The 18,604-nt window shown below is 37.4% G+C and overlaps 1 protein-coding gene across 1 annotated transcript in view; it reads right to left on the reverse strand.

The window, feature by feature from the left end:
- LOC120534848 (agouti related neuropeptide) overlaps positions 1–17,932 on the reverse strand; it is a 36,397-nt gene extending 18,465 nt beyond the window's left edge. Inside the window, exons 1-3 of the mRNA XM_039762360.1 lie at positions 17,895–17,932; positions 6,612–6,720; positions 412–601 (exon numbers count right to left, since the gene is read on the reverse strand). Of these exons, the coding sequence (XP_039618294.1) occupies positions 412–601; positions 6,612–6,720; positions 17,895–17,932 (337 nt within the window). The remainder of the gene's footprint in view (positions 1–411; positions 602–6,611; positions 6,721–17,894) is intronic.
- Between the last annotated feature and the right edge of the window lie 672 nt (positions 17,933–18,604).

The raw sequence follows: 18,604 nt of genomic DNA on the forward strand, positions 1-18,604 counted from the left end.
CTTCTGAATGTAAATGTCACATTAGTGTACTTTTCTAAATGCAGAATAAGAGAAGAAACGAACAGCAGCTAATTAATTAAAAACGACATCATTCAGAGGAAAAAGGATTCACTGATTGGGAATGGGAACAAACACACTGCAAAAAAAGTGAAAAGTGTTTATATCATGACACTTATTGTAAGTATTATAGACTTATCAAAAATGTTTTATTTACGATATTTTAGCTTAGTTTAAGAAATTCAGTGAAGTGAATTTTGCTTAAACCATTGGTGGATATTTTTGTTAAATTAAAACAAAACAACCACCCGTAGTTACTGAGGGTCCCACCAGGACTGAATTTGGAAGCCAGTGGTACAACTAGTGGGAGCAAAACAAACAGGAACACAAAGTAAGATTAGCAATCAGACTTACCTGCAGTAGAAAAGGAAGTCTCTTTCGCTTTCCTCACACTGTTGGCACTGACGTATCTCCCTACCCCTGCTAAAGGGGGATTGACATCTTCCAAATGACTACTGCTATACGCAGAGGTCAGAGTGACTTGAAGGCCAAGAAGCATCCACCAACACAGTAGGAATTTATTCAACATGATGTTCCAGTTGATCTGTTAAAATAATTTAATAAAAAGAAACAATAAGGTCGTTGAGAGAGGAAGTAACACGCTTCTAGCTTCGAGCTTTGAAAATACAATAGGCAACAGGGTCTGCTAAAGATACAGAAAGAATAACATTTGGAAGGATACTCACATAGCTATCCATCTATTGTTAAATGCGATTTTTTTGCCATTATTAAAAATGGCATGAATCACAAAAAAAGAAACCTGTGTAACAGTCTCACTGCTCGAATTATCAGTTTGAATGCCAGTTCAGTCACTGCTGCTATGGTGTTTACATGTTCTACTCTTGACTGTGTGTGTTTTTCTCCAGATTCTCTTAGTTTTCTCCCATATCTCAAAAACATGCATGCTAGTTAAAATGATATCTGATTATGGATGTTCCTTGTACCCTGTTCTGCCAAATTATGCTCTGGCCCACAAATATGAATTAAATTACTCAGCTTCATTCACTTATGGTTATATAAAATTCATGATGTCATCAATCTAAGGTGGCATCAAGTTAAGATTGTTCTATTTGAATATGATACTGTTCTCTCATAAAAGTTCATTTGACTGATTGCACTTTTTGAATATGGGTTTGATTCTGCCTTGCGCCCTGTGCTGTCTGGGATTGGCTCCAGCAGATCCCGTGACCCTGCGTTAGGATATAGTGGGTTGGAGACTGACTGACGAACTGACTGACTGACTGACTGACTTACTGACGGACTGACTGACTTACTGAAGGACTCACTGACTGACTCACTGATTGACAGACTGACTTACTGACTGACTTACTGACGAACTGACGGACTGATGGACTGACTGACTGAATGACTTACTGAGTAACTGATTGACTGAACGACTGACTGACTGACTTACTGAAGGACTTACTGACTGACTGACTGAATTACTGATGGACTGACTGACTTACTGACGGACTGACTGACGGACTGACTGACTGATTGACTGACTGACTGACTGACTGATGGGCTGACTGATTTACTGATTGATTGACTTACTGAAGGACTTACTGACTTACTGACGGACTGACTGACTTACTGACGGACTGACTGACTTACTGAGTGACTGATTGACTGACGGACTGACTGACTGACTAGCTGAATATAGATTGGCATCACTGAATTGGTACCATTGGTTCTGTGATGGAATGACACCCCATCCAGGGTTGGGTCCTGTCTTCTGCACACTGCTGCTGGGATATGCCCCAATTCCTGTGATTCTGAACTGGATTTGCTGTATTTCATTATGGGCAGGTGGCTGTGGATTCCTTTATTGTAAACTGCACTTTATTTAGATATATTAATTGGCCTGAAGTTCCTCATTGTTCCATTTCACTTTACCTCCTGTTTTACTGTTAGTTGTCTCTGCAGTTTCTGAAGCTAATGGACATTATTTCTGAGTGTGTAAAGTCTGATGCAGGACAGATTAATCCTGATTCTCTTGTTGCATAGCTGAGTGCTTTAAAGAGTCAGAATTGTACAGTATTTCTTTTCTTTAGTTGAACTACAAAAGGGTTTTGTTTTCATGTTATGTAACAAAGTGAGACTCAGCTGCTCTTTGGAGAGGGTTTGCTCGGCCTCCATAATGGACTGGACTCTAGGTGAGTAGTTGCCGATAGGTCAGATTCTTCTGCTTCTCAGCCTACATCACATGGGACCTTTGACCCATATAAAAATGGCAAACTCATACAGAAGATGTTTTTCTTTTGCTCTGGCACACACATTTTAGACAACTTTCATATTTGTCTTGGGGGTGCTACAACAAAGAGTGAAATATCATATTTTTCTGACCAAGTTCAGAATTTTACACGCCTGTCACACATAATATGAGCTTCTGGCCAAAGCTAGTAAACAAACAGTGTAAATAGCAAACAATGGTCACATTCAGAAAGCTGGGGAAAGATGAAAACCTAATGTGAAAATTTGCAATTTCCCTACAGTACTAGGGTGTTGTACCGTGTTAGCCATTATGAATGTAGAAAAGCCAAGCAAAATGACACCTTTTATTGGCTAACTAAAAAGATTACAATATGCATCTTTTTAGTTAGCCAATAAAAGGTGTCATTTTGCTTGGCTTTTCTCCAATTTCTCTACAGAAAGATAAATTCATACAAAAAAAGGCAGTAAATTCTGTGGAAAGTCAGTCTACTGTAAAAATGCTGTTTACTGGCTTTCATAAACAGCGTTTGGCCTTCAATCATAACCGTTAGGAAGGTTTCATATGTGTGTGATGATGTTGAACATGCCATGCAATTAAGTGGTATGTCCAAATGGGCATCGATTCCCACCTTCTTCTTTCTTGTGGCAGACATGAATGGCAATATATGCAGTAAGTGAGTTAGGAAAATCAAGCATGCAGGCTCCCAGACACATGAGACAATAAAACGTTTTGTTATCCTCGTGTAAGTTACATGATTTTAAAAATAAGTGATGTACTATTAGTGCTGACCATAATCAGGATGAAAAAGTTTCAGATAATGAATTCTTCATTGTCTTGGGTGACAACACCAAACACATAGATATTAAATGCACATACTGTACAAGGCATAATGCTAATTCTTCAAATATTCGCAGAAAATATGTTTTTTATGAAGCCACCTTTACAAAAATATATGGAATATGTATACTTTACTTTTTATATTAGAATATTGGGCTGGGGTGGCACTGTGGCGCAGTGGGTAGCACTGCTGCCTCGCAGTTAGGAGACCTGGGTTTGCTTCCCGTATCCTCCCTGCATGGAGGTTGCATGTTCTCCCCGTGTCTGTGTGGGTTTCCTCAGGGTGCTCCGGTTTCCTTCCGCAGTCCAAAGACATGAAGGTTAGCTGCATTGGCGATCCTAAATTGTCCCTAGTGTGTACTTGGTGTGTGTGTGTGTGTGACCTGTGGTGGGCTGGCACCCTGCCCGGGGTTTGGTTTCTGCCTTGTGCCCTGTGCTGGCTGGGATTGGCTCCAGCAGACCCTGTGACCCTGTAGTTAGGATATAGCGGGTTGGATGATGGATCGAATATTGGGCTGTAAAAGTATGATCACGACATGTCATCCAATACAACAAAAGTCATCTAATTTCTTCAAAATAACATTGTGTTTAATTGTTAAGGTCCCTTTAGTCCCAGTTTTGTACCAAACTACTTTATAGTTTATTCCATGTGTCTGTATTTCTCTGAGTGAAGAAAAACATTCAAACATTTTTGTAAAATTTACCTTTAGCAAGAGACCATCTTTATTCATGTGGACTTGTTGAAGAACTCATTTTAGAATAACAGAAGGTATCCTCAGCAGTAATTCCTTCATGATTTTAAAAACAACTGTGTCACGTTTTTCTCAAACACAGTTCCTAAACGGTTATCTCTTGAAAGTACTTTCTTCATACACACTATTTAAATTTCCACATAAAGATATACTTTAAACAGTTATTCAACTATACAGACTATCAACATTCAGAAATATCTTTAGCATGTAAACACACACAATCCATTCATCCATGAATCCGTTTATCTGTCCATGTTTTGTACTTGAAGTCGACGACAGCCAGAGCCCTTACCGAAAATAAAGTCCACTGATGGGGCACACATACAGATTCACTCACCATCATTTAAACTAGGGGAAATGAGAAATGAAACACCAACAAGATTCACATAGAAGCATCTTAGTGGCTTTGCTTTGGTCTCAGTGACCACTGTGGTGATCCTACACCAGGGACAGAATAAAAAGGCCCAAATACGCGTCTGACTGACCTCAATGGCTGTGTTAAAACAGATCTTCTGCAGCCCAATGGCTTTCTAAGGTTAAATGGGTGGGTAAGTGCAATGGCTATAAGATAAATTAGGTGCTATGCAAATAATGTTTAAGGGATCAGGAAGAAAGACCATCCACAGAGCAGCTGGCTAAACATCAACCTGAATAAGGCTGAACAAACCTGCTGCAGGGCCCATTTACATTTTACAACCCATTCTCAAGTCCAGCCATCCATCCATCCATTTTCCAACCCGCTGAATTCGAACACAGGGTCACGGGGGTCTGCTGGAGCCAATCCCAGCCAACACAGGGCACAAGGCAGGAACCAATCCTGGGCAGGGCGCCAACCCACCGCAGTCAAGTCCAGTCACTTAATCCAAATTCAATCTTTTAGAAAAGAGAAGATTTGGTAATATTATAAAAAGCAAAAGGTAAAAATTAAATTGGTATCTTTATTTGACAACAGGAATGTGTGAGTAATTAGTGCAGATTCAGTTCTCCTAATGAAATGCAGCATATAAAGTTCTGATTGACTGACTGACAAAAAATTCTGGACTATTTGCAGAGAACCTAAACAAACTGTTTCACTAATGGATATATTTTCTGGCACTGAGGCTGACTAAAATCCAACCTCAGTATAAAGTGCATTTAATTGTTATAAAATCAGAGGTAACTGCAAACATGGTTCACATTTAATAGTAGAATGAGCAAACTCAGTGCCAGGCTAATGCAGTTATAGAACAGTGAGATGGCAGCATGCCCTAATCCTACCTACATCCTGTTTTATGTCTTGATCTTATTTAGGTTTACCTGCAGAAGAATAATTAAGAATAATAAGTATACCTATAATAACACTGTGTAAGGGATATCAAAAATCTAAAATGAATTACTTATTACTACAGCTTATCTCTTATCATACAAAAAATATTATCCCACATTGTCTTGAAAACTTTAAGATAACTAGCACTGTTCAGTCTTTAACTTGTAGCCACTTCTTACATATTATTTTCCTTAAGCATAATAACATATAGTATTTACTCTAAAATGCCCATTGGAGTATTCAGCATTCTGTAATTTGAACTGATTACATTAACAATGTCCCTTCGGAAATAAGAACCTTCACTGTCTCTATTTAGCATGCATTACTCTTTATTAGTTTACATGTCTGATTTGCCATTACACAGTTATTAGCTGGAAGTTTAAAATGATCACTCCAGTTCATAAGGACTCTGTAGATTTCTGTTTATTTATTAGTGAATACTTCACTGGAAGACATAGATAGATAGATAGATAGATAGATAGATATGAAAGGCACTATATAATAGATAGATAGATAGATAGATAGATAGATATGAAAGGCACTATATAATAGATAGATAGATAGATAGATATGAAAGGCACTATATAATAGATAGATAGATAGATAGATAGATATGAAAGGCACTATATAATAGATAGATAGATAGATAGATAGATAGATAGATAGATAGATAGATAGATAGATAGAAATGAAAGGCACTATATGATAGATAGATAGATAGATAGATAGATAGATAGATAGATAGATAGATAGATAGATATGAAAGGCACTATATGATAGATAGATAGATAGATAGATAGATAGATAGATAGATAGATAGATAGATAGATAACTTGAATTTAATAGCTATACTTATTATTATACTTTTTTTTTTAATTCTTTTTAAAATATCTTTTTAGCTCATTATGGAAATAAAACTCTTGCACATCTGTAAAATGAAGAAATGATTTTAAGTATTTGTGTTTCATTAAAAGTATACTTTCATAAATGTACAAAGTATTTTTAATGTTTGTTTTTGGTTATTATGTATTCTAAACCTTTTTAACATTCAAGCAACTAAACATTTAACAAGTAATATTAAACTTCATCTACCTGCACAGACATGTGTTGTCTATAACCGGGTGAGACAGTTATGTGTAAATCATTAAAGTACACTCTATTGGTTAAATGGTCTTGTTGTTTAAAATGCTAAACCTTCAAAGAGTAGTTACTATGATCACAGATACAGGTGCCATTTAACTATCTGCACAGTCTAGGTGCACAACTGCATACAAACTTTGCATTTCTCTTGACACAGTAGAACACATACGGTATAAAGATAAAATCATTTGTTAAGTAAAAATAAAAATAAAAAAAACATCTTGCTGTTTTAATGTTCATATATATTAGTATCCACTACTATTTTGTAGCTAAGAAAAACAAGAGCAGTACAAGCCAAACTTACTGTGTCTTGGGCTGTAAGGTCCACTGCAGCTAGAAATCTTCTTGCTGTGTGACCTGTAGCTTCTGGCTTTATATTGCTTTGCTGTGTCAAACTGATCAAATCACATGACCTGCAGTAAGTGAACAGAGGGCTGGGTTACACTGAGTTTTTATCATTTAAAATGCATCTTTACAGAGCACCAAATCACTCTTGACCAACGATGTGTTATTGAAAGGAGGTGAGCCAGGAGAAATGCCTCTTTGGTCTTTGTGTTCATGGAGCCTTTTTTAGAGTTAAATGCAGAAAACAAGGTGCTGCAGACATAAAGGTATTGTTTCTGTCTTCAAAGTGTCATAGGACTTCAAAACAGCAGATTACTAGAAAATTCATCAAACCATCCATCCATTATCCAACCTGCTATATCCTAACTACAGGGTCACGGGAGTCTGCTGGAGCCAATCCCAGCCAACACAGGGCGCAAGGCAGGAAACAAACCCCAGGCAGGGCACCAGCCCACCACAGGGCTGCACACACACACACACACACACACATACCCACGCACACACACACACGCACACATCCACACACCAAGCACACACCAAGCACACACTAGGGACAATTTAGAATCGGCAATGCACCTAACCTGCATGTCTTTGGACTGTGGGAGACACAGAGAGAACATGCAGACTCCATGCAGGGAGGACCTGGGAAGCGAACCCGGGTCTCCTAACTGCGAGGCTATTAGAAAACTCACACCCAGAAAATCCATTTTCCAATCTCTTAACCTGCAGCAGCAACTTCATAATTCATGTTTGCCTTCTGTTTGATTATTTTGAAGATGTGCAGAGATGCTTAAGTACACTATAGCTTATGTATTTGTTTGTTTTTCACAAATGAAGGCAACAGCTTTTGGGATGATTGGTTATTTACAGGAAAAAACAAAGTAAACCATTTAAGACTCACAGACATTTACTTCAGATCACACTTGCACACTGAAGCCGACAGACAAAATGTTTTCTCTGACACTGTAAACTTTTTCAGTTCTGATTTCTAATTTTGATATCATAACAGCTTAATTTCATCTTATCTTCCAAACTGCTCTTCTCTACTGAAATTACCATTTTTCCCTTCTATTAACTTCCTTTTTTGTGGATTGGAGTTTGCTTTTAGTGATTTACAGTTAGAAATACTGTACTTAAATCATGTAATTTATTTAAAGCAAATGCATTTTATTTTTGTAAAAATAGAATGTCAATAGTCATATCATTTATTCACACGCTTATAGTAATAGCTGTTTTACTTTATTGTCAGTCACAATGTTGTCATATGAAACTGTGCAGCTGTTTCTTTAGGATATTTTAAAATGTGAGTACTGTGAAGTGTATATTGTATAGTTACTGAACTGGTGCAGGTATTGTTAAGCATAAAAAATCTTGCTGTACAAAGATAGAACATCAACAGATATAAGAGACACTATAAGTCACTATACAATAGATAGTGTGACCAATAGGGGGCATTGCAGCACCCCAAACCCCAGACACAACCTCAAGTCCTAGATGCAAATACAAGGTTTATTAATAATAATTGCCTTTACAATGGCTTCTTCACAATTCCAATCCCTTCTTCTAGTCCTCTACTCATCCCAGATGAGCTCTGCCCTCTTCTACCTGAATCCAACTTGCCTGGATGAAGTTGAGTGGCTCCTTTTATCTTAGACCCTGGAGTACATCTGGAGCTAGGGCATCGCCTGTTGGGAGCAAGTCTGGGTCAATGGAGGTTCCATGAAGTAGGGATCACATAATCCTGCAGCTCCCCCTTGTGGCACCCACAGAACCTGACAAGGTTGCCCTATGGGACTCCAATTCCCAGCATGCCTTCCAGGTGTCCACACAAGTTGCGTTGTTCAGGGAGGCTACCACCTAGCATGCCAGGTTCTCTCCCACTGTCCTCAACTGTTGATGTCAGTTGAGTCCCCAGAACTACTTGTGCCAGGGTATCTGGAAGGTCACAGGGGCATGATATAAACAAACCTTTCTTCCTTTGCTCATGGGGTTTAGAGTTGGTTGGTGGATGGTGACAAGAGCTCAGTTGGTCAGAGGGAGGAAGGAAAGCCAAAGTATTGGAAGGTGAGCCGGGGAAACCCCTGCAGATTTTATTTTGTTATTTTTTTCTCCAGCTGTCTGGAGTTTTTTTTTCTGTCCCCTGGCCATCGGACCTTACTCTTTTTCTATGTTAACTAATGTTGTCTTATTTTAATTTCTTATTTTGTCTTTTATTTTTCTTAATTATTTTTCTTTTTTCTTCATTATGTAAAGCACTTTGAGCTAATTTTTTGTATGAAAATGTGCTATATAAATAAATGTTGTTGTTGTTGTTTAACAGAGTAGACAGGGGTTACTGCTCTTCAGTTAGGTCCTGGAGAGCGGAGGTATTTATTATTTGGTGTCTTTTGTTTTACTTTGCTTTTGCCTTGCATTACTTTTTAAAATTCTGTTAATAAAGCCTTTTACATTTATTGTTTAGCCTTTTTAGGACTCCTGTTTTGGTTTTTGTAGTTGTGAGATGCCCCTACAAGATACAACAGATAGATAGATAGATAGATAGATAGATAGATAGATAGATAGATAGATAGATAGATAGATAGATAGATAGATAGATAGATAGATAGATAGATAACTTAATGGACATTCCAAAAACATTTTTGACTGTATAAGCAGGGCTTCAGGGGGTAAAAGTCTGGAATCCAGAAAATATAAGGCCTGGACCATCAAGTTATCTAGTTAATTTCAAGAGCGATCTTCTTCAGGAGACAGGGGCAGGGCTACTTCTATGTGTAATTCTTGTTACTCATGTAAATGAAAATATAACAGGCAAATGAAATAAATATGTATTTATCTCTAAAATTCAATGTAAACTAATACAATTTATTAACATATAGGTAGGAACATGTTACATACTGTACTAGGAAGCACATGGACCTCTGGTCCATAAATGAAGGTGGTTCATACACTGTAGATCAAGAGTTCCCAAACTTTTTTGCCCGCAGACCCCTTTACCAAAAACTTTTAAAACATTCAACCCCCTAGTCATTTACTTTACTTACTCAAATTAATAAATTTGTAAAGTACTCGATATTAAATATTTCACTAAATATCAAACTTTTCATTTTAATCACTTATAATTAATGATTGAAAAAGATAAAAGGACTACAGAATATTGCAATATCTTGTGCAACATTTAATATTGAAACCTGCACTAACAAAAATTAAAGCAAAAAAATATGAGCTGAATTTTGTTACATTTTTGACATTTATGTAATAAATATGTAAATTCAAAATAAGTACAAATAGTCCAAGCTGTACTGTCTGCATTTCTTTTTTGGTTCAGTCATATTATTATCTGAAGAAATAGAAACTTTTATTAACAAACAATTTCGACAGCCCCATGATAAAAAAAAAAACAATAAAGTATGTACTTACTTGAAACAGAAGATTTTTGTTCAAACTCTAATAAATAAACTGTGTCTTCTGATTTTCTTTTTCGTAGTACTGCTCCTCAATAAATAATTATATTCAAAGTTCAAATCACAAATGAGTACATGTCACATCAAACGAACCAATTTATAGTGTTTTATTAAAGCATGACCGTACAAGACTGATAGATTCTGCTAATATCGAATATCAGTTGTCTTGTCCCACCGCGAGCAACGGTTTTTCACGTCGTTGTTCTTGTGTGGCATGTCAATGAGCCATAGTACTAGCCAGCTGCTCAATGGCTCCGTATTCAGGCTAACCTCTCGTCATTGTTCTTTATCCTGTGTTTGGCTTGACACTTAGGTGATGTTGCCACTGGAGTTCCTTTTCAAGCCAACACAGTACACTGTACTTTATCTTGTGGTCACAATGATCACTTTGGCGCAAGGAGAAGAGCACAGGTCAGTTTGTGCAGGCATCTGTTTGACTTGTCTTGTGCGCATTATGTATCCCATACTTCAAGCTCAGCAGAAGACACTGATGTTCTTCTTCTTCATCTTCTTCTTCTTCCTATCAGCAGCCTCAACAATGCGCTTCACTCTCAGCTTATGTTGCTGCTGTTCTTTTCCCTTCTGCAATGTCACCCTCTCTAGCAGTTTGTTGTTAGAAGGATACCCACCCCAATAGCTTCATGAAGGTTGACACTACCCACAGTTTTGGCTTTAGTAGTGCATATCACATCATAAGCTTTCAATTAAGACTGAGATCAAGGTTCTGTCATTGTCGTCATTGCTGTTGTTGTTCTAGCCCCAGTGGTTCATGAATAAGTGCATGATAGAAAGATACAACCCTTAGTATTTTATACACACACATATGCACATGCATGACAAATGCAAAGTTTGTCACACAAAATATCACTTGAAATGTTTTAATGTTTACTACTCTTTATAGTGCAGTTTTTCACATGTAGAGATTTTTCAGTAGTTTTGAAGGCATCCTCACTTTACATTTTCCTTACATGAGCCTATGACTTTTGCACAGTACTGTACATATCAATTTCTAGGCTTCGGTATTCCCGGGGTGGAGCTGGTATTTTCTCCCTGTGTTTGTGTGAGTGTTCTTTTGAGTACTCTGGCCTTCTCCCACATTTCAACTGAGTCAGAGCTTGTGTGCAAACATGCCACAGAAAGCAGTGCCTGGCACCCTGTTTAAGGATGCTTACCAACTTAGCAACTTGTTCACAGTACTGCTGGTATGGGCAGCTGCCCTCCATGATCCTGACCTGACTGGTGAATGAGGAAATTTCAGTTACCAGTACTAAAGATTTACAGTAACATATAAGATGTTGTGATGGATGGCCGGCTGTTCATCCCGGCCAATACCCCCACGCCGCCAGGTGGAGCCCTCCCTGCAGCATGGAGGTGCCCCGAATGCCAGCAGGGAATTATGGACGTTGGAGTTTTCCTTAACAGTCCTGCTGGATACCATGGGGGCCACTAGAAGGCACTGCAGGGAGGAGCAGTGACTATTTTCCCTACGCCCCGGAAGTACACATGGACAAGGGGAATGATGTGCTTCCGGGGTAAAGAAAAAGGATTTTATCTGACCCGGAAGTGTTCTTAGTCACGTGGACAGAGAGGGCAAAACACTTCTGGGACAAGGACTATAAAAGACTCAGAGAGACACCAGAGCATTGAGCTGAGCTGGGTGGAAGGGTGGCAACGCGTCTGGGAGTGGTGGAGAGTTTTTGTTTTATTGTGATTATTTGTATAGTATAGAGTATAGTGGAGGAGAGGGTGCTTTGTGCACTGTGCTGTATTAATAAAGTCAACTTGTGGACTTTTATCTGGTGTCTGGCGTATTGGACTGGGGTTCAAGGGAGCGATAGCACCCCCTATCTGTCACAATGTATATATGTTGATTCAGGAAGATAAAGTTTGTTTTGTTGTTTTCGTTATGCACACCATTATGAATTATTTTTATGTATTTGTTATGGTGCAAAATGGTGGTAAGGTGCTGCTGCATCATGGATTCTGAAGACCCAGTTTAAAGTCTGTCCTGGTATAGTCTGTAAGGACTTTGCATGTTCTCTCCTGCATCCCAGACAAATTCATGCATTATTATTGGCTGACTCTAAATTGCCCAGTATGCATTAATGTGTCCTGCTGCCCAGTTTCATGCTGCTAGGCATCAGATGGTGACAGAACAAGTTCTGGACTTCCATAAAACCAAAACTGAATTAAATGCCTTTGGAAAATTGATAGATTTTTATTTATAATAAACAATGTCAAAGGAAAAAGTCCTTTCTCCTGGGATGGATGGATGGAGCCAGTGGTCACATGGGATACAGTATATATTGCATGTTACTTTATACAATTTGGCAGTATACTTCATTAAATTTGTTAGCTGGTAAGTGTAAGAATGACAAAGGCTGGTGAGGAGAAGTTTAAAAGCTTAGCTTGTGTTGCTGAGTGTGGTTTCTCGCTATCGATTTGGGTGTCTAACAGTATAAAAGACCTAATGAAGAGCCAGGGAGGTAATCACTAGAAACTTTAGGGGGCAGGACATACTGCGCAAACATACATAACTAAGGGGGGCACTGTGCCACTATTTAAAATAACTCCAATTGATGAGTTGCCTAAAATCTTTATGGACCTTTTAATATGACTTCACCTTTAAAAGAAAAACCTACTCCTATGCTTTTTCTTAAATGTATTTTGGGGCACAGAATAAGGATGTTTTTCTTCTTTAAATTTTAAATATATTTAAGGACAAATTAATCATAGAAAATTGCCACTGCAGTTTGTAATTTTGGGTATGAAGGACAAAAATAAAATAATGAGACAGATATTTAAACTGCAGCCTTCATTATATCGACGTCAGCATTTCATAATTAAATTTGGTATAATTAAATTTAAGTACAAAGTCTGAACATGTTATTGTTTTTTTATCAGGTATGAAAAAAGAGCATAAGATTGAAATCAATTATTAACAGCAATGAGACAATAAAAATATATTATGCATGTTTCAAAAGGTCTTTTGGAGAAAGTGAAGTATCACATAAGCTACAGTCTCCCATTTACAACGTCATCAGGCCTCTTTTCAATGGTACTACAGTAGCATTAAGGTCACTTGATTTATCATATTTTTTGGTAAAGCTTGCTTTAAAAAGCACCCCAATACAAATGTCCTAAAGCCAGTCTTTCAAGATTTATTGCAATTGCCCAGTAAATTAGATAAATGGGTCATTATATTTAGAACTTGTTTCATGTCAGTTCAAAAACATTAGTCCATGGAGTTCTGACCACACATTTAAGACATCAAACGTAATTAGGCCTACTATTTATGACATTGTACAAATATGTGAGATAATCCAAACTTCAGATTAAAGTTTGTGTGACTAGAAGTGCGAGTTTGTGAAAGTGAGTGAATATATCTGTACATTTGTATGGGGTCCATTTTAGGCTGGGTTCTATACTTCACTCAGTGCTGCTGGGAAAGAAAGGAGGCACAAAGGCACACACTCACCTTCTGTATTGACATAACTAGTTTTGAGAAAATGACAAATGTCCTGAATCGTTATCAGTACTGATGAGTAATGACATGATGAATAAGTGAGTAGTGATGCGTGATGAGCGACTACTAAGCAATAATTTGCAACAACAGCAACATTTATTTATATAGCACACTTTCATACAAATGATGTAGTTCAAAGTGCTTTACATGATGAAGAAAGAGAAAAAAGACAAATGAATAATTAAAATTAGGGAACACTAATTAACATAGCATAAAAGTAAGGTCAGATGGCCAGGGAGGTCAGAAAAAACAAAAAAACTCCAGGCGTCTGGAGAAAAAAAAATAAAATCTGCAGGGGTTCCTAGTGTGAACTAATTTTTCAGCTAGTGATGAGCGAGCATGCTCGGCCGAACATGTGTTCGGCTCGAGCATTGCTGTGCTCGGAGCATGGCGCTACTCGAACGAGCACCACATGTGCTCATGTGCCATGCTCGGGTCTCCGCCCTGCATGTTTCACGGGTTGGAGACAGCCAATCAAGGGGCAGGTAAGTACTGCCCTGGCTGTAATGCCAGTAGCCATGTCAGGTGCTGGCATTACAGTGATTGATTGGCCGGAACACGTCATCGGGTGTTAAACAGCATGCACTCGCATATAATGTTTTAGAGCGTCAGCTCACCTGCAGGCACTCCCATATCATGTTTTAGAGCAGTGAAAGGCAACCTTTTTCAAGTTGCAACGCACTAAGTTCAAAAATGTTCTTTCACGGCGCACCCAAGGGACTGCTCATAAATAAAGTCATGACGACACAATCTATGGACAATCACCAATAAAAACAGTTAATTTTACAAGTTTGAAAGACATTTTATTAATTAAGGAATCAAAGGATAAATCTTAAATTTAATTAATGTGAACATTGAGATTGTTTTTCAGCACATATGAGATTGATGCGAGGATCAATTTTCGAAAGACAGACGCACATTTCCTTGTCGATCATTTAAAGTCTCTCGCATTTCTTAGACTTCATTTCCATAAGTGTTCCTTTATCTGTTTTTCCAACATAATTTTTTTTTTAAACATTATCTTTTTAATCAACCAAGAGTTCAAAAACACTAGCAATTTTAAAAATTTTACAAAAGTTTTCGCGGCACCCCTAGAAAATTCCACGGCGCATCATTTTTCCTGTAAAATTTATTTTTGGGGGGGTTTTGGGCATATTTTTGTCAGTCTGTAAAAGTGGCGTACAACTCGGACAAACTGGTTCCCAGCAGCGACTTGGGAGTCCAAGATGCATCCAGACATCATCCACGGGTGGTGTTTCTGTCACTTTCTGACCTTTTCCAATGGACCAGGCACCCTCTCCTCTTCAGAGCAGGGGGTGCCTGGTTGTCTCCCATTGACTTACATTATACTCAGGTGCTCAGTAGAGCACACAAACATCGCGATGTGTTCGGATCGAACACCCGAACACTTTGGTGCTCGCTCATCACTATTCTCAGCATCTTGCAATGTTATAAGAGGTCTAACTTTTGCTATATTTCTTAAGTGAAAAATGCTGTCCTAGTAGACTGATTAATATGTGATTTAAAATTCAGGAAAGAGTCAATAGTTACCCCTAATTCTTTACCTCCATCTTGACTTTTAATCTTAATGCATCAAGTTTATTTCTAGTACCCTCATTATATCCATTTTTGCCAATCACTAAAATTTCAGTTTTCTCTTTATTTAGTTTGAGAAAATTACTACTCATCCATTCGGAAACAAAGGTGAGACATTGTCAGCAAATCAAGAGAGTCGGGGTCATCAGGTGCTATTGGTAAATACAGTTGTGTGTCATCAGCATAGCTGTGGTAGGTCACATTATGCCCCAAGATAATCTGACTTAACGGAAGCATGTAAATCGAAAAGAGCCGCTGACCCAGGATAGAGCCTTATGGAACACCATATAGAATATCATGTGTCATTGAAGTATAATTACCACAACTAACAAAGAATTTTCTACCTGCCAGGTAGGATTCAAACCAATTTAAGACACTGCCAGAGAGGCCCACCCATTGACTAAGGCAATTTCTAAGAATATTGTGATTGATGGTATCAAATGCGGCACTCAGATCTAAGAGGATGACAACAGATAAAACGACCTCTGTCTGCATTGACCTGCAAGTCATTGGCTACTTTAATGAGTGGAGTTTATGTGTTGTGATTTGTTCTGAAACCCGACTGAAATTTATCAAGAATAGCAAGTTTATTTAGGTGGTCATTTAACTGCATAATGACTGCCTTCTCTAGGATTTTACTTAAGAAAGGCAGGTTAGAAATGGGTCTAAAATTTTCAGAAGCAGAGGAGTCAAGATCATTTTTCTTCGGCAGGGGTTTAACTACATCAGTCTTAAGACAATCTGGGAAGACCCCCGTATCTAATGATAAGTTTACTATGTCAAGAATACTATCAATTAGCACGCCAGATACTGCGACGAGTGATGTGTGGCTACTGATACATGATATGGAGTAATGCTGATGTATGATGACTGGAGAAGCGAAAAATTGCAATGCCTTAAAATGTACGCCATATACGTGTGTTTATGTGAGCTAATGTCCAGTCAAGATCAGTTTCATAGACTAGACTAACAGAAAACCTAGTACTGTGTTAAATTCAATAATTTACAGTATTTTAATCTATCAATCAGTTTTAATTTTATATATGTACAGTGCTTTATGCTGTTGCGTCATAGATCTAGTGGCCTGCGGTCAAATCCCATGCCTGTTTATGTGGAGTTTAAACATTCTCCCTTCATCTGTGTGTTTTATAGACTTTAATGCTGAACTGGTCCTTTTGGAATTGCTTAATTTAGTTGAGGTTTAATAATTGGAATTTGTTTTGCATTTTTTTTTGATTTGATTAAATGAATACCCCACTTAAAAATTATATTTTTTGTATGTTACTTACTCCTTGCAGTTTGTATGGATGGCTAAGAAAATGTTTAATGTCATGTTTTTATGCAGAAAGGAGAGGAAAATGTTTATGATAAAATATAAGCCAATAGTGACCAACTCTGTATAGCAGGAAACAATCTGAAACATATCTATGGAAAAGAAAGAAGAAAAAAGTCATACGTTACTCATGTTGCATAATCCCCACGTCATTATCCAGTCATTTGCTCTTCACATGCAAAACATATGCATTTTCGCTAAAATATTGTTAAATGTATACTTTTGAAAAAACAGAATGCTGCACATCATTATAACATCAAACATCACAAACAGGTAACTAAAAACTCATGTCGTTACCTTTTTGTTTTGAAGATCCACCTCTCCCCGTATTTGTTGGTTAAAAGTCATTTTTTCAATTCAAAAAAGCAATCACATGAGGATTTATTTTCCTGTTTATGTAGTGCATTGATTTTTTTCAGTAGTATACTGTATATTTAACTATATTTTAGCAAACAAGTATACGTTTTGACGTTTTCAGCCAACAATTCCATAAATAATGTGTATTATGTGACATGATTTTTTTTTTCCATGGTCATTTTTCACAATGTTTGCTGTTGTATAGCATTGGTCACTATTGGCTTGAAATCATAATATTTTCCTCTCCATTCTGCACAAAAACAGGACATTAAATTTTTTTCTTGCCCATTATTGCAAAGTACATGGGGCAATTAATATATAAAAAAGTGTGGAGTGTTCTTTTAAGGTTTAGCAGTTGTATGTTTGTTTTTCTATTCTGCGTCACTAAAGGATTGACTATTTGAATGGTATGTTTGTATATTAATTATTAATTATTTATTGAGTGTTTTCCGTTATAATAAGGATAACAAGGAGGACAACACCAAGAGAGAGGGTCTACTTTTCCATGTCAGAATGACATAAGTCTGCCTCTGGGAACGTTCTGTAACTAAGAAATGTGCCACCTGGACAGAGAATGAAGATCATCTTAAAAGTGGTGTGTCTATGAGATTCCAGGTCCCAGATTTCATGAGGTACTTCTGCTTATGGTTTTACACTTAAATTATGTTAAATAGAAGAACACTGCTATTGCCTAAGGTTTCTTACCTTATGAATTAAGAGCTCTTTATTAATTCCAGGTTAGTAGAGGTGAGACAAGATGCCCCTCAGTGTGGTCTCTGCATGGTGTAGTCTTGGGTGAAATGGCACGATATGAGCAAGGGTATACCTTATTACCTAAAGTCCCAATTGCCTAGAGGGCATGCCATGACTGACAGCCCTTTATAAACAGAAATGCAAACAGGCAGGTTTAATAGATAGTCTGTGCAAAGTGTTGTCTTAAATGAAACTGCAGTATAGGTAATGAAGTACCTTGGTGGCTGAAGTCCAAACTCTGTAGCATCTACCATGCTATGCCTGACAATCCTGTCCAGGTGAAATTTCAGTATGGAGTAAATGTTAAGGGACAGTGTCAAAAGTGAAGTATTTCCCACGATATTACAAAGGAATACTAAACTAGTCAATCGACACACCATATTTATACTGGAAGATATCTTGACATCAGTAACCTTGGTGGTTGTGCTCTCTTTTTAACAACACAAAATGGTGGTTTCAAAATGGTGTCAGAATCCAATAAAAGACACAAGGATATTTTAACTAACAATCAATAAATACAAGACAAAAAGGGGGGAAAGAAAACAATCATAAAAATAACTGTATGCACAAAAAATATATAAAGGGCACACACTGTCACAAAAGTAAGGAATTAAATAGTAACAAAATAATGTACCTTGTAAAGAATATAAGATATACATTTTTAAGTTGGATTCCAGAAGAAAATAAAAAATGAAATGAACATTTGGGAACGGAAATATGCTAACATCTTAATTAAGGAAAAAATTACAAAGAAAAGAGACCAAGAGTAGGTTATATGTGGACTTCAAACAAAGGACATAGAATTACAAAAAAAGTAAAGGCTTTAAAGTCGTGATGATAATAATGATGGTTTCAAAGAGGAACTCATGCAGCCAGGATAACAACTGGCTTTGCTCTTGTTGAAAGTGTACAACTACACTCCAGAT

Source organism: Polypterus senegalus, chromosome 9, assembly GCF_016835505.1.
Source record: "Polypterus senegalus isolate Bchr_013 chromosome 9, ASM1683550v1, whole genome shotgun sequence".
Classification (NCBI taxonomy): Eukaryota; Metazoa; Chordata; class Cladistia; order Polypteriformes; family Polypteridae; genus Polypterus; species Polypterus senegalus.